A 24,037-nucleotide genomic window follows, 5' to 3' on the forward strand; every position below is an offset into this window, starting at 1 on the left:
TGCTCGTCTCATAAACCTTTTAATAATCTTAACCGCTGTTTCTGCTGTCCCATTAGGCTGCTGATGACCTGGAAAAGAGGTGGTATGTGCAAATTTCCAATATTTGCTAAACTCTGTTGATGTGAATTGCACACCGTTATCAAATTGTAGCTGATGTGGGATTCCATGTCTTGCAAATGTCTTTTCATAAGCCTTGATGATTGTTCTGGATTGTAAATCTTTAAGAATCTCACATTCGAAGAAATCCGAGTAATAATCTACCAGGATTAGATAGTCTTTGTTTTTGTGAGTCAAGATGTCCATACGAATTTTGCTCCAGACTTTATTAGGTATGTCATGATTGCGGAGAGAATCTTATGGTTGTGCAGGGACATCTAATGCACAGGTAACACATTTCTCTGTTTGAACTCGTATGTCATCTGCCATATGTGGCTAGAATATAGCATTTTTCGCTCTTCCCATAGTTGCAGCAGTGCCTTGGTGACTACTGTGAAGTTTTTCTAAGATCTCTGGTCTCATCTGTGTGGGTACAACAAGTCGAGCACTTTTGTAGAGGATGCCGTCAAGCACTGCTGATTCATTTCGGTATGAATGGTATAGCTTAGCCGATTCCGGTAGATCTGTCAACTTCTGTGGCCATCCTGTCATCACTAATTTCTGTACTACGGTTAGTTCTGGGTCTTTTTCTGTTTCCTGTTGAATCCTATAGTATTTTTTGTTCAGATACTGGAAGATCTTCCCCGATAGTTTCTGCTGTGAAGTCTAACATGAATGACTTCAACTGATTGATGGTGAATATCTGACACTTCCTTCTCTGCAGCCCCTGTAGGTGCTCTTGATAGCATATCTTCAACGACTTGCTCAGTTCCAGGTTTATATAACACTTGAGAGGATAGCGCTAAAGTGCCAACAGCATAGGTTGTAGTTGTCTCGGAGCTTTGTGGAATGGTTTCTGAAAGATGGATTCTAGTGATTTGTGATCGGTATGCACTGTAACATTAAGGTTCCCAAAGGCATACTGGTCAAATTTCTGCAATCCATAAACCATGGCAAGTAGCTCAAGTTCCATGGGTGCATAGTGCTTTGTACTGGCTGTGAGGCTTCTAGATCCATTACAGATAGGCATATCATCTCAAAGAAGAACAGCTCCGAGGCCTTCTGTGCTTGCATCTGTCTGTACTACTACAAGCTGATTGACCTAAGTATTTGAGGGTGCAAGTATTAATATTGCAAGTTATTAACCTTTTCAGTTGAGAATTAAGTTTAAGTTAAGAAGGTTAAGAAGCTATAAAAAAATTAATTTGGTCAACACCCCACACAAATTCTTTGTCAGACACCAATCAGTCTTCGTAGTAGCTTGCATTCTGCTGAACAGTTTGGAATGAATTTCGCTAGATAGTTCACATGCCCAAAAAACGTCTGACTTCTTCACAGTTTGTGGGTGGTTTCATTTCACCTATGGCTTCGATCTTTGTAATGACATGTCCAATATAGGGTAGGGTATCCGTCAGAAACTTGCATTTGTCTTTGTTGAGTTTCAAGCTAACTTTCTGTTCTCTAGTCAACAACATCTCCAACTTCTGATTGTTTTCCTGCAGTGTTTCTTCCTGTGTAGCTCCTCTGCCAGATATCAGTATATCATCAGCCACAACTGTTACTCCACTTAAGCCATCGAGTGCACCACATAATCTTCTCTGCAACTCTTCAGGACGAGAAGACAATCCAAATGCCATCCTGAGCCATTTTTACTTCCCGAAAGGTGTCCAGAAAGTAATTAGATCACTGGATTCATCACTGAGTTTTACCTGAAGAAACCCATCTTTAGTATCACATAGTGAAAAGACTTGCTCAATCTAGCTCACTGAGAACATGATCCAGTGTTGGCATGGGAAAATGGTTTCTCTTTTCAAGTTTGACAAGTCTATACATATTCTTAGTGTCCCATATGGTTTTCTCACTGCCACGTTGTTACTGATCCATTCTTTTGAATAGTCAACCTTACAATATTCCTTTCTTGGTGTAAGACACTAGCTTGTTTTGTGATCAGCCTGCGTGGAAAAAGGAGTTTTTCTATTGTAATACTGTCGAGGAACTGAGTCTTCTTTTATCTCTATCTGGTATTCACCTGGTAAGCAGTCAATACCATCAAACACATCCTTATAACTTTCCACATTGTCATCCAGATCAGCATTGCAGACAAGATTTACTCATTAATCGTTGACAGAGATCAGTCCCAACTTTAGGGAGGCATCAAGTGACAATAGACTGTGATTTCTAGTTTTGTGGACCGAAAAGTATAGCGTCTTCTCTGCTACTTCCACGTTGAGTCATCCAAGGGCTCTTGTTGTTGTTCCATCAAATTGACGAAGTTTTACCTGGGTTTTATCCAATCTAGGCTTTCCAAGATCAACATAATCAGCATAATTGAGAATATTACAAGAAGCTCCAGTATCTACTTGAAACATAGGGAGTTTGTGGCTGTCACCAACCTGTGCTCTAATTGCAATTAGCAGTTTCCTGTTCTTCCTGACAACTTGAATACACAGTAAGTAGTCATCTGAGTCATCTATATCATCTTCAACAACATTCGCTTGTCATTTTGACCTGCATTGAGGCTTCCAGTGGTTGTATTTTTTACATGTGTGACACTGCTGACCGAAAGCTAGACATTTCCGAGGCGGATGTGATTGTCCGCACTTAGTGCTGGGCACAAGTAAGAAAACTCGTTGGACTCGCGGGTTTATCTTCTCTCGAGTCTTGGGTAATAGAGATTTTGAGTATTTTGATCTTGCGGGTTCCGGTTTTGATTTGCGAGTTCGGGTTTTGTTACTTAGATCCATCGAGTAGAGTGGACCAAAACTCAGTCTATTGTGCCCTGCGCTCTAAACAGTGTTTACTAACCCGCCTGTTAACACTTTGAACCCTGACCTTTTTTGTCAATGCGCGTCAGTAACCCTGAGCAATCTGTTCAACGTTCTGAAGTTTTTAAACTTTTATTATATATATCTGAGCGTGCTCATAATACAATGATATTTGGTGAAATACTAGTAAAAATGTCGGGCAACCCAGAGCCAACGTCATCAAACAGAAAAAAAACAATACTTTACCATTATTCGGGCTAAAACTATGAAAGTTTGCATGATTTAAAAAGATCTCATAAAAACGTTTACAATAGCATCATATCCATTCAGCACATGTTTATCATTATTTTATGACTCAAAATATACTAAAAAATAGTTAATTAGCACTATAAAGTTCTTTATTTGTATCACAGTCATTCATGACCTACCAACAATTGAGTCCTGTCAATTTTTTCACGATATCGTTCTAAAAAAATTTGTTATTAAATTAAAGGAAATAGGTAAAAATATTTGAAAACTTACAAGTTGAAGTGAAATTTCTGATCTAATATCTTGTGCAAAGGTTAATTTGATTGGTTTACACTGTTACTTAGAAACGGCTTTTGTAAACAAAGTCATGTGAATGCCGGAATTTTGGCCGATAGAGATTCTGACACACCCTATGCAATGCCTGAAAACTGACACTTGGGGTTCAAACTTCAAAGGGTTAAAGCTGTGAGCACGAATATCGGCCGTTAAAAAACAGTAAAAAACAAATAAATTGAATAAAATTATAATTGCATTGTAAAACTTAAAATATGTCTGCTGTTTAAAAATGTTAGACATAAAACCCGTATCAACAAACCCGATACTCGAAAAACGGAAGAGGATGAGTCTAAACTCGTTGGCCAATAAGTACTCATGCCCAGCATTAGTCTACAGTTTCCACAAGCGCTCTTGTTTGTAGGCTTTATGATTCGAGCGGACCTTTGATCATCTTCATTCTGTTGAGTGGTAGGTGACTTTGCTTGCTTGTGTTGTTTTGTTGAGACAAACTGCACTGACTCATTGGTCTGGATTTCTGCCATATCGTTCTTTGTTGTCTCAACTATGCGACATTTCTTGATGGCCTGTTCCAGCCCTAAGTCATTATCTCCACCAGCATCGTCAAATAGCATTCTCTTTGAGTTTGTCATCATTTATACCGAGAGAAAGTGCTTGTAACATGAAATCTTCATACATACCTTCAAGCATGCATTCACGAGCTATGTTATGTAGTGCAGTTACATACTCATCTATTTTAGAGTGTTCTGCTTAGTTGATAGTAGCTGGTGTCTCTTCACTATTTTGTTAGTACTACAGTTACAGAAAGCATCAATTTTCTCTATGACATCTTTCATTTTGTTCTTTGATTTTCCTCCTGTGAAGTTGAATGACTTGAAGATATCATTGCCTCTAGGGCCAATACATCTGAGCACTACAGCCACCTTGACTTTGTCATCAGCTGTTGACTTCTCTGCCTCTGCTAGAAAGAGCTCAAACTCTTCTTTGAATCTAGTCCACTGGTTGGATAGATCAGACCCATCCTGGATCGGTTTTGGAGCAAGAAAGTCTCCACGGATACTCATATTGCATGTATGTTTTTTTTTCTTGTATGTCTTCATAGTCAATGTTAATAGCGTTTGGTTCAGTAGTTCACTCGAGGCACATGTTTGTGATACGCTTTCTTGTTAAGGTTTAGTTCGAATGAAGATTAGATTGTTAGTAGTTTAGTAGCTGTTAGCATTTTAATTTTCTTTTCTACCAAGAAGGTCCACTCACAAGGAACTACAATAATAACCAAAGAAAGTATTACAAACAGAAAGTATACAACACTGCTGACTAACAAATGAGACTTAAGATGCATCTTATCAACATGCATCTCATCAACACTATGCAACAATCAAAATGTGCCTTGATATTTTCCTACTGAGGAAAATCTGTCAAACTAGGAAGGCCTTAATAAAAAATCATAAAAATTACCATTTAGTTCAAATGGAATCATAGTAATTTAGCCCTTTGAATAGTGGACTATAGCAAAATGGTCATGGTCACACGGAAAGTCGCTATAACTTAAGGGCCATACTACATAAAACATGGTGTAGCCTAGCATTCTGCACATAAACTTTGTTTTCAAAACATTTTTAATGTCGGCAAAAAGGTATTCAGAAAGGGTCACTTTTACAAGATCCTAATTTATTGCTTTGAAGCCTATTTTATGTGGGTGTTGTCGCGCACGCATTGTATCATGCAACTGCTTATATGAGTTTAATTATCCTCAGTTTGATGTTCCCTTTTATATTGAAAGTTGGTATTTAGACTTGTGGCTGTAATAATGGTGAAGGACAATATTAAAAGTGATAAAGAAACATAACATAGCAGTCGATTCTTATTAGTGCCAGTAGTTCAAGTGTCACTTGAGTTATGCTTTTTGTTATTTATGGGAAAGCAACTGTGAGTCTTTTGTAGATACCGTAAAACCTCTAATTGAACGCCATGGGGCTCTATTTTCAACCCGTCTCTCGTAGTGGCGGTCAACTAGAGGTGGCGTTCGATTAGAGGTTTTACGGTAACTATTTTTCAAAATGATTGAGTTCAATTTATGCTCATCCAACTACCCTTTTGATGCCTCTGCCTATGACATACACTGTTTCACAATACTCTTACGCTATGCAGAACATTGAACATATAGTAATATGTGTTCATAGTAGTATAGTGAACAGAATTTGTGGCTATAGCTGTTATACATCGCTTCAAGAGACTCTTTTTGACAAACACGACTTTGACAAATTTGATAATCGTGACATGACCAATCTAACCCGAAACCATTTCACTTAGCCTCTTTCCTTCCTATCTAATTTCTAGCCACCCTTGGTTCAATATTACTGCTATCATCTCGATTACATCTACAATCATGACCAGTTTTCTTGTTTACAGTACAAAAGTGGTTTATGCTTTACTTATATCTAAGCTAATAAATATAATATTTTAAGAAACAGAAACACAAATAACCTCAATGAGTAAGAATGGAGGGTGTAAACTCTATTGCAATGTCATCTATTCAATGTACATGTAGCTGTATTGTATGGTATACATGGGAAAGTTGCATATTGGTCACGTAAATAGTCACATAGTGAATATTTAGTGTGTCACCGTAAATACCTTGTAATAATACATTCGTGCTATTAGTAGAAATGACTAGGTAGGATAGAATATTTAGTTTTAAAGTAAATAAGAGCGGTAGAGTCTAGTCACTCGACAGTCATTTTATTATCTTCAACAAAAGTAGATAACTTAGCACCACAAGTCATATTGTATTGACATTAGGGATTATAGTATTGGTATACAGTCAACCTCTGACATTCGCTTATAGCCACATTCTTCTGATATTCGCTTTGTAGGTAAAAGCTGTCTAATGTTGGAACAAATGTTCTTATAAGCACTGCATTTGCTTTAGTTTATTCTAGACTTGTTTAGGCAAGTATAAGTATTTCAAGTAATTACAAATAAGTAAATATTAAAACAAATGTATTATATAATACTATGTATAGAATACTTTAACTGGGTGTTAATAAAAGGAGGTGTATGTTGTTACTTTACAGACAAGTGAAAGCGTGTGTCGGTTCAACAAGGTATAAGTTCAGTGATATAGTGAGGGTTAAGAATATGCGGTGTAATTTACTCCAATTCCCTCTAGATATGATTTATGTGAAATGAGGTTTTACATATTTTTTATTATTTTGAATTTGTTTTTAATTTCAATCAGTTATTTACTTCTTACAATATTGTAACATTTTGATACATTCTGAACATCGTTTGTAAAAAACGGTGTTCAGAATGTTTTATTTTTTATGTTAATACAATGTTTACTCAAATATTTTTTATGACAAGGTAATCAATCGTAAGTCGCGATTTGACAACTGATATTTTTCCATAACGTGACTCAGACTCGCTGTTTATCACTTAATCAATATAATCAATAAGTAATTTTTTAGTTATTTACTGTAGAGGTGGAACGAGACAGGTTTTTTAAGCTCGAGACGAGACTCGAGACACTGTCTTGTAAAAATTCGAGACTCGAGACACGAGACAGTAAAATAATGAGCATTTGGTGATGATTTCACTACACAAGTACTAGCTACTTGGTATATATAAAATTAATAAAACTCTTTTTAAATTGAATTTTCACCTGGTGTAAACGATTTAAATACAACATTTTAATAGTGATATGCATGTAGTTTTTGTAAACAAAAGTGACACAAACAGCTCTAAAATACCGAAGTTATATATTCTAAGAATTTTGAGCTTGATTGATCATAATTATTATAAACATATTGCTTTGTACATGTATATTTTTACTATCTATTGAATAGTTCTTACTTTTTAATGTAATGAAACCGATAGCCGTCGCTCTACAAAGAAATACCGCAACTAAAAGAACACACGATAACACTTTCATTCTTATCGTTTCATTAATGTTAAGTTTTGTTTGTGTATTAGCTGTAGTATGTGAATTATATTTAAATTGTACTCATGAAATTATATTAATTACTGTATACATGCACATCACGGGCACTCCGAGCGTTGCGATAGGCGACGGTGAGAAAAAAGAGAGAACTCTTCTTTTTCTCAAAAAGAAGTTATCTCTTTTTTCTCACCGTCGCCTATCGCAACGCTCGGAGTACCCGTGATGCACATGTATATTCTTACATTGAGCTAACAAACGTCATTGTTAACCGAACACGGACTATGGTCGACACGGCCTTTCGTTCGTTTCTCTGTGTCCGGGCAAGTTTTACCCGCGATTGGTAATATATACGTAAAAGAGGCCCGAATTTTATGATGGGCAGTTGGTGTTTAGACACGATACGATAAAATACAGATATTTTACCAGCAAAAGTCTAATTTATTAAATTGGATTATCCGAAGAGTAATTAGATACGACCCGGTATCTGTTTTAAGGACACAGAACCGAACTAAAAAGTAACAGGGCCGTTGTCCGGACTACATGATTAGACTCAGTGGCCAACATAATCAGTAGCAACGGGTAGTAACGGACCGCGTATAACTTTAAAGGCAGTTGCCCGCAATCCATTACAATATATGGAGTTGTTGCTACCGCAAGAAGCCATGTTATAACAACCGTGCGCAGGCGCTTTAGTTCTATTTCCTGTCTCGAGTTTGGCAATAGTTAAGTCGAGACGAGACCGATACGAGACGAGACAGGTCGATACTCGAGACGTCTCGTGTCTCGTTCCACCTCTAATTTACTGTTCAAACAGTTAACCATAAAATTAAGCCAAGCATGAAGTTATATTACATTTTGCTACTGACAGAACTGTAATGACTTAAAATAGGGAGCAGATATGTTCATAGGGACTGTGATTCATATTTGTTTACAACCTTGAGTCTTACAATAAATCACAGGTAAAGGCACTGATAAGTATGTGTGCCCGACTTTACCGTAATTTACATATTTTATCCGTGTCAAGAGCTGTGTTATGTTGGCCCAAGGGCTATTCTGATGCTTCGCGATATGTGTGTCTATTTCTGTGCAGCGCGGAGTCAGTCATAGCATTTAATTGTTGCAATAATGGGAAAAAAATGTATGCCATGCCTCCCATACTTTCTCACAACCAAACATTATAGTCCTCTTTTTTCACATGTATGTTGAAACAACATTTTTGACCTCTCTCTGCTGTTTTCCAGGTCTTCCTGGATAAACTCAAATAGCTTCTCATTTCAGTATTCGTGTTAGCCGACAGAATCTCAATCTCTGCTACAGAATAACAACTATAAGTGATCTCTGTTTATACATGTACCTATTCTACTTGTGATGTCAATTCAGTATACTTCTCTATATAGAACCCTGAGGGGTAGAACAGTGGCTGGACGATCAAGGATATCTTCACCTTTTAGTGGTAGATCATCAGATCAGGAGGAAACATGCATTCTAGACAGGAAGTAAGTTGATTGAAACATCTTATAAACACTTTCATCGTTGATAGAGCGGTTTATGTTTAATCAGTCGAGGTCTAGCTTTTTATCAAGCTAAACCAAGTTTATTCCGAAATTTGTTTTACTGATAGTATAAAATGTAAGCTTTTGTTTGAGTTTGTCATTAACTTTAAAGTTTGTTATAGAATGTTTTATTTTATAGTGGGATCGACCAAACAGTGTCACGTTAATATAGATATTAAAAGATTTATATGGTATATAAGATACTTGTGTTGTTAGTGACATCATAAACCAATCAGCTTGCTGTCAAAGTAGTGACAGATATTGCCAAGCTTCATAGCGTATTCTGTTTCTATCAGTTAATACTTGCATGCCATATCAGTAGAGCTGAGATATCCACATATGTGTACCTTACTCAAATAATTGTCTAGAAGTGAGCAGCTCCAATTTTGCGCGTAGCTTCCAGGAGGTCGAATTCATTGTCGGAGATCCTAAAAGGATGACAAAGCCATTGGAGGTAGACTAAAAGATTTATTGTTTGCCCGTTATTGTCTGCTATTGTAGCCGGGATTATCTCTACAAATGCCTAGTAACCACTCTTGTTACATACAAACAGCGACTTGAAGTGGCGAGTCGGTGCGTTATAGTTGAGCTGATAAGGAATATTCGTGTTCATTTGTTAGATTCTTAGTGGTAAGATGGAGTCTGCTGCGCCGTATGACACATCATTCACCCCCGAGTACCGACTCAAGATTATTGGTGGCAAACAGACCTATGTTCCGGACTATTCTCAAAGGTTAGTAAAGATGAGCGAGTTACATGTATTATATCTTTGTCATGGTTGTCATATAATGGGTACAGAGATATTTATTATACATGTGAAAGGTGAATGGCATCATACTTTATTCCGATCTGACATGAAACCGATTATCCGCATGTCTACTTGTGTCACTTTGACATCGCAATGAAGTAAATAGATGAACTTGCTGGTTACAGGCCTATTGATCGTAGACCTGAGGCTCCTGGTCCCCCGTCCCTTCCATCATCAGGAGGAGTGAGTAGTGAAGTCTTTTGCTATGTTATCTTTTATAGTGTTAATATTTTGTCTCAGAAACGTTATACTGCTCATAGCATGTTGTTATGTTTCTGGATGTCATTCTTCAGACTAATTGGAAGTATTTCACTCTTGGAGTTCATTTTCATCATTTATATATTTCTAGTTTAACTAATGATGAATTTAAGTGTAAATTGAAAAAAATTGAAGTGCTATTGCAGAGCAACAGGTTAATTAGGGCTGATATTTCAGAGTAACAGATCAAGCTCGGAGAAGAGAAATACTTGGACTAGTCACTCTGTCCTCCCTCCCATTCTGTCTCCTCGGAACAGCGATCTATCCCAGCGTACCGACTTACCGGTGTCAACTCCTCTGCCCACCCAGCCCCTCGTGCTGAGCAAAGTCGATGAGATAGAGCTGATGAGAAGCGTCGGCTCTGTCTTAAACAGTTCTCATAGCATGGATATACTTAAGCAGATATACAATGATCTCTCTTCAGCTCATGATCCAGAGCTCACTGGCTGGGCTAAGTACTCAGATATAGCTTCCGTTCTTCAGACACACCAGGTAGGGAGGTGAAGGTTTATATCCTTTTTTGGCGAGTTTCATCTTGATTTTGCGTGAGATCTCTTTAGTCCATTATATTGTCTGTTCTACCTGAAGAGTGAACACGGTTATCAGGAATTTAAAACACTGATTTGAGAGACGATCACAATAGCTAATTTGTGGTCTCATTGTTTGTTTATGTTTCATTCAGACTAGTGCAGCTGTTTATTCCTAACTTTGGAAAGAGTTGCCTAAATTTCCATCATATGTAGTTGCATAGTGTCGGTGTCAATGTTAGGGTGGACAGGCTTCAATTCAGCTCATGAGATTCAAAAAACATTGCATAGGTATTCTAACCCATGTGTATGTACTGCATTGCAAATTATGTACATTTCTAGCTTTGTGGCTCCTCAGTGTCAACACTCGGTCCACTCTATACACATTAGGCAGCGCATTGTATTTATTGTTTTAGTAGCGGCTAATGACTTGACTATAATATAGAATTTATTATTATTCCTTACATCGAGAAACAGTGTGCTTTGTAATGCATTCTTTAAGTGCTATTACATGTAAATGTTCTGTGTGTACTAATAGTAGAGGACTGTTATTAGGTGAATCTTTCTAAGGATGACCTGCGGACCGCCTCCTGTATGTTTGTTACGGTGGAGAGACCGGGCTATGTTAACTATGAGCGACTTCTCTCCCTGCTCGCTTCAGCCATAAAACTCAAGTGAGTATCAGATGGCACTCGCTGTAGTCCTTCAGTCGACTCCGTCAGTTGCTGGAATAACAAAGTTTGTAATTTGAGGCCAAGCTTTATTATTGCTGCCTAATAGAACTGGGATTGATGCTGTTCATATGCTATTATAGTCATGAACTTAAAATGAGGTACCGTACCTTTCGGACTATTAGCCGCTACTTTTTTCTGATGATTTGAGCCATGCGGCTTATATAAGGGTGCGGCTATTCTGTGGCTTGTTCTTTCATTGCTAGGGCGCATTAACCAGAAGCTCCGGTTAGTGCGCCTTTAGCGGTGAAAGAAAATACGAAACAATGCCTAACAGTACTGTTCTGTTAGGCACTAGGTTAAAAAGCGTCGGTTAATACGAAACAGTGCCGTTAGGCAATGTTCCGTTTTAAACAGGAAAGTTGCCGCCGTGTTAAAAAGCACCGTCCTGAGTTCTGCGGCCTATACAAAGGTGCGGCTTATGTATTGGTTTATTATCGTTTTTTGAAAAATAAAGCAGATGCGGCTTATATAGGGGTGCGGTTTATAGTCCAAAAAGTACGGTACATACATTTAAGGGTTGTTTTAGTTGCTGTGTCACGGGATACTGTTAGTTATTGCGTAAATAGCATTTGATTCCCTTTGCATATGAACTACTGCCACTGTTTGCTCCCTGGTTGTAGCAATTCAAGGAAGGACCCCCAGTACTTTGCTCAGACCAGTGAGAAACAAAACTCCAATCTGGACTTCCTTTCCATCAACACACGGTAAGTCTGCACTGGTTTACTGTTAGCTCATATACAGTTTAAACTCACAACACTTCCGTTTAGGCAATGTTATCGCTGCCTGGAAGGCAGCCGGCAGTGCTTACTGCTGTAGTGTCGGTTGGCTATAAGCAAAGGTTCCCTCATTTCGAAGACACATTTTGCTCATACCTCTGTATTTGGTGAAATATTTTCTGTTATTTTGGTATGTAAAGCGATATTGCATGCAATAAAAAGCACACAATACACTTGCTGCCAGTTTCTTGCTGCCAGTCTTGTTTAATCCTGTTTCTTTATCGAAAGAGTGACTCGTGTCATCAGGTCATTGTGCGCATTATTCTAATGAAACACAAGCTGTACAGTGCAATGATATGCATCTTCGCAATCAGCGCTTCACCTTCGCTGCCGGCTATTGACCTTGAAGCTGTCTATATAGTCTAAAGGCATTCAAATAGACTAGCAAATGATTTTTTACACAAACCCAATCTAATGCTACTATGATAATATTGATTGCTATTGTTGCCTTGTCTCAAGTGTGGTATTTCTTCTCTGGTGATAGCTCGAGTGGTTGCTATGCTTGTATTGATAATCAGGCACCTGCTGCCTCTGTCACATTCAATTTATTCATGGCTCAAATAGCTGAGCTCGTTTACATACACAATCATCAAGTTAAATGATGAAAGACCTACAAAATTGACACTTGCTAGCTGAATGACTGATTGAGAGTTTCCTAGGAGCTCTGCCCAATTCGCACTCTGCAATTACGTCCTATTGTAGAAGCGTAGGCTATTTGGCTATATACCTCGATACGGTAGTATAGCTAGATAGCCTATGCTACTATGTGCAGTAGTATATGGCCTCATTTTTGTGTAACCTAGAAGGGTACACATGACAAAATATCGAAGAATATTTATCATGGAATACGATATGGGGTTAACTTTCATTCAGTTCCATGCGTAGCCATAGACTTGAAGTTATCACATACATGTGACTTTCCCATTCTGCGACTGACATGATTGTTACTTTATCGACGGTCTGTGGTTGAATCCTATAAAACATTTAACATACACAGAGCATTAGGTTATTGTAGCCTCCAAACATTACACTATTTATAACAAGCAGATATACATGAAAAATGCAACTTGAATTTCTACTTTTTATTCTAGTAATTTTCAAACAAATACGATAAACAAATTTTTGCAAAAGTGCAGGCTAAAAAAATCAGATTTTTTCTCAAAAAGTGGCTTTTTTGCCATTTATTAGTCAAAATATGACATTTATGCTACTTTTTTGATAAAAAAATTCTGAAAATTTTCCAAAAATTCTAAAATCCTAATTTTTTGGGTATTTTGTTTAGCTGAAATACTGGGACCGATTTCTATAAGGAAATGCATTAGTTAGGAAATTGATATCAATTAGAAGTAAATATTTTACCAGGAGTTGTTCAAATTACCGTAGTAGGACACAATTTTAAAAGTAATTACAATATTCTTAATTTTTTGGAAAATGCATGTTAATAATTCGTATTTTAATATACTTATAGAAAGAAAAGTGTGTGGATAGTGTATGAGCCAGCATTGCATGAACATAATTAGGTGTGATCAAAAAACTCTTAAACTGAATTCTTGTACAGTGAATATACATGTATGTACAATTATATTTTTCGCCTTTTCTCAGCAGCTCGTAGTATCACAAAATTATTTGGTATCGTTTTCATTCACGAAACTCCTTCTTTGGTTCTAACACCCCTTATGAGCAGTGGCCCCAAATCATTTTGAACTAAAAACTGTTTTTTGCTCTGTAACAAATTAAACAGAATACAATGGACATGTGTAAGAACACTTGTTTCAACATGCGATGGCTTTAATAAAGAAAATGAATCTTGGAACGATAGCCTTGTATGTCAGTATTTAGTTATATCTGTGTATGGCTTTATATTTATTTATAAGTGTATACTTATTTATAGATGTATACTTATGCAGGGTTGTATACCTGTGGATAGCTGTATGTTTGCATATTTCTGCATATTTACAGGTATAAGTACACCAATATATGGCTGTATTCCTATGTATAACTGTATACCTATGTATGGTTGTATACCTTTGCATGGTTGTATACGTATGTATAACTGTATAGCTGTGTATAGCTGTTTGCCTGTGTATAGCTGTGTATAGCTATTTGCCTGTGTATAGCTATTTGCCTATGTTTGTTTGTATCCAACAGTATACATGTGTACGACTCTGATCAGTCTTACTAACTGGTTGATCACAGTTTCTACCTTATGTGTTGCATGCAATTTACCTTATGGATAGCTGAGCAGTATCTAGTTGAATGATCTGTAGGTTGGGCCCTTGTTGGTCTAGATAGAGTCTAGTATGCTGCCTTGATCTATGAATCTGAGTCTATGTAGTATAACTCATTAACACGTCTCAACTACTGCAACAGGGCTCCGAGGCCATCAGATGAAGTCGCAGGAGCGCAAGGGAAGCTTATTCGATTGGTTACTGATCAGCTCTCACTTGGAGAGTTTCCATTGGATATAGAGAAACTACGGAATCAGTTTAGCATGGCTGACAGACTACACAGAGACTCCCTCTCTCACGGCGAGGTATGCCTTTCTCTAACACTCTGTGCCTCAGGCTACACAGACTCCCTCCCTCACGGCGACGTATGCCTTGTTTCCTAACGCCCTGTGCCCCAGGCTACACAGACTCCCTCTCTCATGGCAAGGTATGCCTTGTTCCCTAAGGCTCTGTACCCCAGGCTACACAGAGACTCCCTCTCTCACGGCGAGGTATGCCTTTCTCTAACGCTCTGTGCCCCAGACTACACAGACTCCCTCTCTCATGGTGAGGTATGCCTTGTCCCCTAACCCTCTGCCCATGAGCTTTTGTGGGATGGTAATAAGGTTTGCAATATGAATGGTTTCGGTCAAAATAAACGTTGCAGTAATAAAATAAGAGGTGTTTTTTTACAGGCTTGTGGCTTTCAAATTGCTTGGCACCTTTCTCTTGTCTAGGACTTACTTATAGGTCAGTATGGATGATCAGTATAATAACAGTGTAAGACAAGTCCAACGATGAGTCATATCATTCATAGAGTTAACAAAGGTCAAAATTTGTTCGATGTTTCTATTTATTGCAGTTTATAACCCTTAGAATTGGCCAGAAAGGAACATCTTAAGCTTATTTATAGCCACATAAAAGCATGCAATGCCCTTTCACACCCGGCTCTATGTTGTTGTAGACATACAGTGGTGTGCATAAACTTGGAATCACATTGTTTTGTTCACTCTATATCGAATGGATCTTCCATTTGCTTTCTATTTTCCTGCCAATTATGATGCCATGCCAGATATTATATATCAATCTGATCAGCAGAAGATGTGCTTTCAAACAATGCATTGATTAATTTAACACAATCATTTCTGAGTGATTTATATTAATCCTATTAAACAGATTAGCAATTTTATCTGGTCTTGTACGTAATCTGGTTATAACAGGTTAGCACAAACCTTCCCAGCTGAGAAAGTTTACTGCTTGTCAAATTTCAAAGAAAGTGAAATATCCTAAATCCCATCATGATGGCATTTCAGTTATGCAATTTGCTGACTGTTGCATATTTAAAGCAGGACACTTGAAGTCTTATTCATTCTCAGTTTAACTTTGAACTCAGTTTGGCTTTGAACTTTACCATGCCTAAAGTGTTATCTACAGAGAGAAGAGCCATCATTCTGCACCTTCACAAACAGCAAAAGACCCAAAGACAGATAGCTGCGGAAGTTGGTTGTTCTCAGAAGGCAGTCTACACAGCAATCAAAACTTGGACCTCCAATGGCAGTCTTAAACCCACCTACTCTGCTGGACGACCCAAGAAGACGACTATCCGTGAAGATCGGTACCTGGTACGAAGATCCCTCGCTGACAGACATCTGAACAGTACTCAACTTTGTAAGGAGATCAAGGACAACAGAGATATTGAGATTCACCCCAGTACAGTGCGAAAAAGACTGCTTGCAAATGGTTTGAAAGGCTGCAAGGCAAGGCGCAAGCCCTTAGTTTCTGAGAAACAGCGAAAGCGTCTAGAGTGGGCTAAAGATAAACGGTTCTGGACAACAGCCCAATGGCAAAGGGTCTTGTTCAGTGATGAGTCAACATTTACCATCCAAAACCACTCTGGAAATTGTTATGTGAGGAGACGACCTGGAGAGGAGTACAGCCCGGCTTGTACGCTACCAACCATCAAGCACCCTACTGGAGTCATGGTATGGGGTTGCATGACAGCTTTTGGTGTGGGAAGACTCTCCATTTGTGAAGGCATGATGAATGGAGACAAATACATCAAGACCATGGAAGATGTCATGCTTCCAAGTGCTCGGAGCCTGTTCACCAGCAACGACCAACCCTGGTACTACCAGGATGACAACCGCACCCTGCCAAGAGAGTCAAGGAGTGGATGACCAGAAGTAATGTGAGGGTAATAGACTGGCCAGCACAAAGCCCTGACCTGAATCCCATTGAAAATCTTTGGCAGCGTATTGGTGTGATAGTCAGCAAAGATAAACCAAAGACAAAACGGGAGCTCATAGAGAAGATTATTCATGCTTGGCATCACATCATCACTCCTGACGAGCTCAGAAAGTTGGTAAACAGCATGCCTCGACGGAGTCAGATGGTGATCAAGAACAAGGGCTGGCCAATAAAATACTGATGCTCAGTTCAAGACACTTTACCAGTCCTTCTGAAGACCAACAATAACCCAACGGCCCTTTTCAGGGCCACGAATTTGTATAAAAGAGTTTGTTTGTATCCTATTTTATCAATTTTCACTAACAACATTCATAGCCTGCAATAAGTCTGCCTTTCGGTAGATCCACCCCCAGCGATAAAAATCTGAGAATATTTTCAAATATTTGGCATCATCTTGTTCTTCAGAATTTTCCCTTTCAAATGATATATATATTGATGGGGTTGAGGCACTTGACTCCAAAGAATTTCTTAGACAACAGCATATAAACATACATATTTGAAGATTTAACTGGTGATTCCAAGTTTATGCACACCACTGTACATTCTTCATATTTAGGGTGCCTCTGGATTCCCTACCCATAAGGGTTAGTTATCGTGTAGACATGAAACATTCAGATTCTAATTGTGTGTATCCGACAATTATAGGAGAAACGACAGTTTTTGCCATGATTTTTTGTATGCTAAAATGTTTTATTCATTCAAAAGTTTTTAATATAAGTAATTACATATTGCTGTAAGCAGCATGGGAAGTATATGCATAGGAATAAGTGAATGCTTATCATGTACCCAATTTCCTGATAGATAAGTTTTCAACATCTCGTCAAGTGTACCATTCTGGAGTACATGTAATAACTACTCTAGCCTTTTACAACTTATCTTTCAATTTAATCCACACGTCTGTCACAAGTCTTTCACTGAACGATATATGACATATTTCTTTGCTTTTTGGCATCCGTTACCTTAGTTTTCGCAAATCTATCACAAATCTAGCCATTTCAGTAGTTTGTTAAGATGTGAGATGTCTCTTGGCAGCACCTACATTTTTGAAGAAAGATTTACCATCACCTGTTAGATTGGTTCCATTTAAAAGAATGAAATACAATTTTGAATTTCCTACACATACGTACTTTCTTATTTTTAACAGACACAATATGTAAATGTTAATTTTTTTCGTTCTAACAAAGCTTTGATTTATAAATAACTGGTTGAATGCCGAATGTAATAAAAGTTACCCAATGAATTTGAGTAACTTAAGCTAGTAAAGCTAGCAACTTACTAGAATAAGAGCCGGGTCCTACATGTACATCTGCAACTAGCTTGTTACGTTACGCATAATAATTTATAAAGCAATCATGAACTTGAAGCATGCCAGAGTAATTTGTAGAAGCGGTGTATATGTGTGTACCCTATTATACCATAGTATGGCAAGGACAACGTAGTGTGGTGGATTAGCTCTCTGGTCTGCAAACTTAGAGGTTCAGAGTTCAAATCCTCCGTGATGCAGGTTGTTGCTCCTAAAACTTTATCGCTAAAACTGGACAGACGAACAAGAAACACTGAGATTTATTTATATAGATGTAAATCTTGTGTTAAATTGAATTAGATATTATACACAAAAACAAGCGCATAATCACAAAGTTAGCGTTAGCAGCATTATGTTATAAAAAATTTAACAAACTTATTTTGATTTTTTCAAAATACACTCTACTAATTACTCTCGTGTTGTCATTAAGGCTGTTCCTATAATTGCTTTACATAAATGTAGTATGTTGGTGTACAGCACTGTACTGTCAAACCTTGCCTTATGATCACCTCTGCATATGGATCTTTCAACGTACAATTAAAATTTTAGCAAATACTTGTTTTGACGTATGAAGTACTTTCCAACACAACTTTCATAATTTCTCAGAACATTCTCGTAAGTAAAAATATAAAACTGATAAAAATAAAAAGTGAAAATAATGAAAACATATGAACGGAGCTAATTTTAATTTCATCTAGTGTAGGCCTAAGTTATTGCAATTTGAGTTGTGTTTTGCTATAACTCCCCAGCCTTCGAACTTATGCATTGTGGGACAGACGCAATTTCTCTTGTCTCTAGATAACTTAGCCATCACTGTTTGGGGATTGCAGATGCTTGTCTGGTGAATGCAACCCAGTCCAAAGTGACATACTTCATCCATGTCTTTCACTGATACCATCGGCTGAGCATCTTTGATCCTCTCTGCAATTACTGATCACAACAGTGGGAATATGAATTTATCATCAGGTTGTCTTATCTTATAGATAAAAGAAATCTGCTACAGAAATAGAGTGCCTCTTCAGGAGTCAGTAATAAACCATGTACTTGACAGGTGTCGTACTACAGGTGATGGACAGTACAGGTGAGTCTGCACTCAGGACTCTCATAGGCTCATTTTGTCTTCACTTTAATCAGTAATTTGAGCAACTAGTTTGATTATAGCCAGAGTGTCATAGTCGAGTGTGTCAGTTAGTTCCCTCAGTCTGACAATGATATTGCAAATTGCTTGAGGCAGCCTTGATAAAGTACAGTTTTAATTGACATTATTCTCAGGAACATAATTCTTCATAGATGGTCTGATCTCCTATTACCCAATCACACCATCACACCATCACAGCGATGTTCAAAGTTGTATGTTTGTTACCACAGCGATGTTCAAAGTTGTATGTTTGTTATCATAGCGATGTTCAGAGTTCTATGTTTGTTACCACAGCGATGTTCAAAGTTGTATGTTTGTTATACCACAGCGATGTTTATTGTTAATCAGGTGGTCAGACTTCATAGACTTTTTGGAGAAAATCCAGCCAACGGGGACTGGTCTCGCTATCACCAGCAAACAACCTCATGAATATGTTAAAAAACTGCCAGAACCAAAAGATTCCTGGCCACGACCTGACTTCGGTCAGTCTGAACCTCCCTCTACCTACAAGTAAGCTGTTTTACCACTTACTGTAAATACCTCCGTATAGGACGATACCATGTATAGGACACAGTAGATATTTTACCCCAAAAATTATGGAAAAAACTGTAACTGTATATAGGACGCATCCTAATTTTAGGCCTAAATTTTTCTTATATTTTATAGAAACGGTGGTGTTTCATATACATTTTCGACAATTGTCGAATGATTTCACGAAAATTCGTAATGTCAAATGATTTTACGAAACACTCTACATGAATGATTGGTTGATATTACACTTCATGTACACACCAGCAGTGTAAATATTCTAACTACTGTTAAGCTAGACTGTAGTTAGAATATTTACACCACTAACAGAGAGTGGTTAGTATATTCTAACCACTCTTTGCTAGATTAACTCTAGAAAAGAGATCATTCTCTTTTTTAACAAAGCGCCCGCGTATATCCACAACATGCAAATGTTCATTGAAACACTTATCGCACAGTAGCTCAACGTGGGCACAACTCCACATCCGCATTACGAAATCATGTCTTAATATATGTGGTGCTACTAGTAAAGTGAAATTGGAATATATTTTCTTCAAATAGAGGGAGAGCAGTTTGAGGGGCACTTACAGTACAAAACTCAACTCAGTAAATGTAATTACAAACTGTTTTGGTAATTAAAGAATAGAAGTTGAGATGCAGCACTCATTTATGGAGTTGTTCACTCGCTCAGCATTGGACCTATGACAACTTGAGACTATTTTCATGTTAGTAGTTGTTCTATGACAAAGAACCAAAGGAACCTTCTAGTTACACCTATCTCAATTTTGAATAAACTCTGAATGATACTATGATACTATGATGGACATGATATTCAAAGGGTTGATGCAGATGGTTGTTATATTGTTCTGTTCAGACACAATCCAAGAGTGCCATACAGCGAACCAGGCGCTCCTGTCACAGCGGGTCAGCACAATAGCGGTGATGCAAATCCAGTTCACAGTTCAAAGTCTGTGAGAGATTCGAGGGAAAATCCCATTACTCCAAAAGCTCAGTCTGCGCAGTCATACATGTCAATCAGTCAGCAAGCGTATGGCAGCAAAGTGGCGTCAGCCAGCAATCAGCCAAGGTCTGAAGGGAAGCAGATGCACTCAGATGCTGTACAGACCGAAAATCTTGTCTCTCCAGATGTTCTTCTACCCAAGCGTCTTCAGGTAGGATACGCATTAGCACGATACAGTCTGCGAGTACTAGAGACTGATAGACAGACTGTACTGCCAGTTAGTAGTTGGTGCCTGTACAAAACCTTTTTCGTTGGTGTTACTTGACTGACTTTGAGCTTGATTATTTGATGACTAGTTTTCTTCTGCTTCTTCCTTCTGCTTCCTCCTTATGCTTCCTCTTTATGCTTCCTCTTTCTGCTTCCTTCTTATGCTTCCTCCTTCTGCTTCATCCTTCTGCTTACTCCTGCTTCTTCCTTCTGCTTCCTCCTGCTTCTTCCTTCTGCTTCCTCCTTATGCTTCCTCCTTCTGCTTCCTTCTTATGCTTCCTCCTCTTGCTTCATCCTTCTGCTTCATCCTTCTGCTTCCTCCTTCTGCTTCCTCCTTCTGCTTCCTCCTTTTGCTTCCTCCTTCTGTTTCTTCTTTCTGCTTCCTCCTTCTGCTTCTTCTTTCTGTTTCATCCTTCTGCTTCCTCCTGCTGTCTCATCCTGCTTCCTCCTTCTACTTCCTCCTTCTACTTCCTTCTGCTTCCTCCTTCTGTTTCCTTCTGCTTCCTCCTTCTGTTTCTTCCTTCTGCTTCCTCCTTCTGCTTCTTCCTTCTGTTTCATCCTTCTGCTTCCTCCTTCTGTCTCATCCTGCTTCCTTCTACTTCCTCCTGCTTCCTCCTTCTGCTTCTTGTTGTTAAACTCTTTAGTTTTATTGCATTCGGCATTTTTCCAGTTTAATCGTAAGTCTCAATACAGAGGTATTGCAGTAGTTTGTTGACTGTTTTGAGATTAATCTATGTATAGGGTAACTGTGTCATCATTCCTTCCTCTTTTTTCTCCATCCTCCAATTTCTTTTTCCCTTTTTTCCTGTTCTGACCACTTTTTGACATCACCTCATCACGCCTTACTTTTCAATTTCCCTTCATAGTTTTCTCTTATCATCTCCCTCTTGCTTTTTATCTCTCTCTTTAGTCTCTCTATCTTCTTTATTTCTCAAAGGAGAAGATTCTATGTATTAATATTTGGACTTGACTAGATTTTCATGTATTTTGAACTAGCTGAGTTGGTTTTGTTTATTCCAGGTTTCTTCCTTTTTCTAACTTCCATCTCACACTTGTATCTTTTTCTTTGCTCCTCTTATTCTTTCTTATCTTTCTCTCTCATTCTTCATTTTCCTCTCTCCTTACCCTCTCATAAAATATGTTAAAAGATGGTGTATTTGACACTTGTCATGTGTCAGTTGATTTGTTGCTTGGCTAGTAAGTGCGGTTGTTACTCAATGTTTTGTTACCTGGTTAGCACGTGTAGTTATTTTATAGGATGATGAGAACGATGTGTCATGGCTCGACCGATTTGGTAAGCTCGCTCAAGCTTTGTACAGAAGTGACCTCGACAAAAATGGTGAGTTTTAATAATTTGACCAAACGGCATTGTTGTTGTAGCAAACTAGAGCATTCATTGCACATTTCTGTTTTACTTTTCTATGCTGCTGACTAGCTGCGAAGTAAATGATTGCAACATCTTGGGGTTTATGTTGGTAAGATCCTTAGTAAGTGTAGGTATTATTCACTCGAACGTAAGCAATGCAATAAGCCTTCACATTTTGGTTCACATCTCGAAACTGCAAGCCGCAATATCCATATCTGAGCTGCTCATCAATATTGCATTTACTTTAACTTAGAAGACAAACTTTTGCTAATAGAGATAAATGGAAAAACTGTTTGGCTGAATCTCAAAAGTCGTAGCAATGAGAAGAGAAGCCAAAAAACTGTATTTTGGTTATTAAAAAAGTGAAGCAGTTTCTCTAAGTATTCTCTGTTGATCTCTAGTTGCTGTTAGTCTCACAAGACTAGTTGTTTAGTCAAATTCATGATGTCTTTTAAATTTTCCTAATCTGCTTATTCACTCTGGAGAGGTCAGAGTAGAAACTGTCTTATGCCCTTCAATTGGATTTATGTCGGAGTTGTCAGTTCTTGCCTATCATGTACCACAAACATTTCCAGATTTTCTGTTAGTGAATGTTGTTACATCTTTGACTACTATAATATGTAGGCCTGCTCGAGTCACGTGTGTGGGTGGATATGGTGCGGTTGGATACTGTGTAGGTGGATACTGTGTGAAAAGATACTGTGGCGGTAAATACTGTGGGGGTGGATACTGTGTAAATAGATACTGTGCAGATGGATACTGTGTGAATAGATATAGGGCGGATGGATATTGTGTAGGTGGATACTGAATGGATAGACACTGTGTAGGTGGATATTGTGTGGGTGGATATTCTGTGGGTAGATATTGTGGGGTGGATACTGTGCGGGTGGATGCTGTGTAGGTGGATACTGTGTAGGTAGGTACTGTGGGGGTGAATACTGTGTGGGTGAATACTGCGCGGGTTGATGCTTTATGGGTAAATATTGCGTGTGAAGCGCTCTTGTTAAAATGTTATGGAATTGTCTTCTCTGCAAAGACAGCATCTAAGCTTCTTTTATTTATGTGAGCAATGTATCAACCACTTATCCGAGGCATTTATCATAGAATATGTATTTATTATCATTATAAAGTTTTCTAATTTTGTTCTTAGAACAGTATGATAGATGGTATTTCCATCTCACTTACAGCGGATATGTTTTTAATAGTTGTTGTATTTGAGAAGAATGGGTGTCATTTTATGTTTGATAGTCCATTCCTCTGCTGATTCAAGTCTGATAAGATACAATCAGCTGACGTGTGCTTCATTTTTCAACTCAAAATGCCGGCATGAAGTTCTCAAATAATAGCTGAGATTAAAATTTAATGTGTGTTTTAAAAGTTAGCCTAAACTTTAAATTTAAGCTAACTTTGGTTGTCTTTCTTTTTGAAGGAATGCTCAAACCAGATGAATGTAGGTGGTTGCTGACAGAGTATAATGACATTTATGGTCTAAGTATACCAAAAGACGTCCTGGAAGATTCTCTAAAGTCATCCTCGACTGCCCAAGGCACTAGCATTGATTCTATTTTAAAGGAAATTTTACAGACAGTGCAATGATAGCTGTCTGTAGCCCTGGTCTGACTCTAATTTTGTTGAGTTTAGGTTGAGCCCATTCGCTTGCCTCACTTCAGCTCGTCCTTAAGATCTCAGTATGATACTTTTATATATTACATTGTATAGTGATATTATCAGCAATATATGTTACTTTTAATTTAAATAATTATTTATCATAAAAAATGTGATCCAGTGCGTCTGTATATTTTAGACCGTCTTGTGTAGCGGTGTTGAAGGTGTTATAGCACTTCTGTTATAATGACATCATTATATCTTATATTATTTTTTAATCCGTCCATCAAACTCAAGTAGCATATTGTTTCATTTCAGATAAGATGTTTAAATATTTTATTTATAAATGTGTTTGTTATATATACTACTTTTTTAAAGTAACACGTTTCAAGTCCAATATATTACCTGTTTG

The 24,037-nt window shown here is 37.9% G+C and overlaps 1 protein-coding gene across 2 annotated transcripts; it reads left to right on the forward strand.

Annotated features, from left to right (window-relative positions):
* The first annotated feature begins 8,653 nt into the window (after positions 1 to 8,653).
* Positions 8,654 to 24,002, forward strand: LOC137393948 (uncharacterized protein C1orf87-like). 2 transcript variants are annotated; one of them, XM_068080662.1, is made up of 12 exons: positions 8,654 to 8,843; positions 9,521 to 9,633; positions 9,834 to 9,903; positions 10,144 to 10,458; positions 11,049 to 11,167; positions 11,848 to 11,931; positions 14,374 to 14,536; positions 18,744 to 18,841; positions 19,247 to 19,408; positions 20,301 to 20,598; positions 21,912 to 21,993; positions 23,450 to 24,002. In XM_068080662.1, exons 1-12 carry the CDS (start codon positions 8,826 to 8,828, stop codon positions 23,614 to 23,616), a joined length of 1,689 nt encoding a protein of 562 aa, XP_067936763.1. In that variant the 5' UTR covers positions 8,654 to 8,825; the 3' UTR covers positions 23,617 to 24,002. The 2 variants fall into 2 exon arrangements, with proteins under 2 accessions (XP_067936763.1, XP_067936761.1); XM_068080660.1 differs by having other exon boundaries at positions 9,834 to 9,891.
* The last annotated feature ends 35 nt before the right edge of the window (positions 24,003 to 24,037 follow it).

Source organism: Watersipora subatra, chromosome 4 (genome assembly GCF_963576615.1).
Source record: "Watersipora subatra chromosome 4, tzWatSuba1.1, whole genome shotgun sequence".
Classification (NCBI taxonomy): Eukaryota; Metazoa; Bryozoa; class Gymnolaemata; order Cheilostomatida; family Watersiporidae; genus Watersipora; species Watersipora subatra.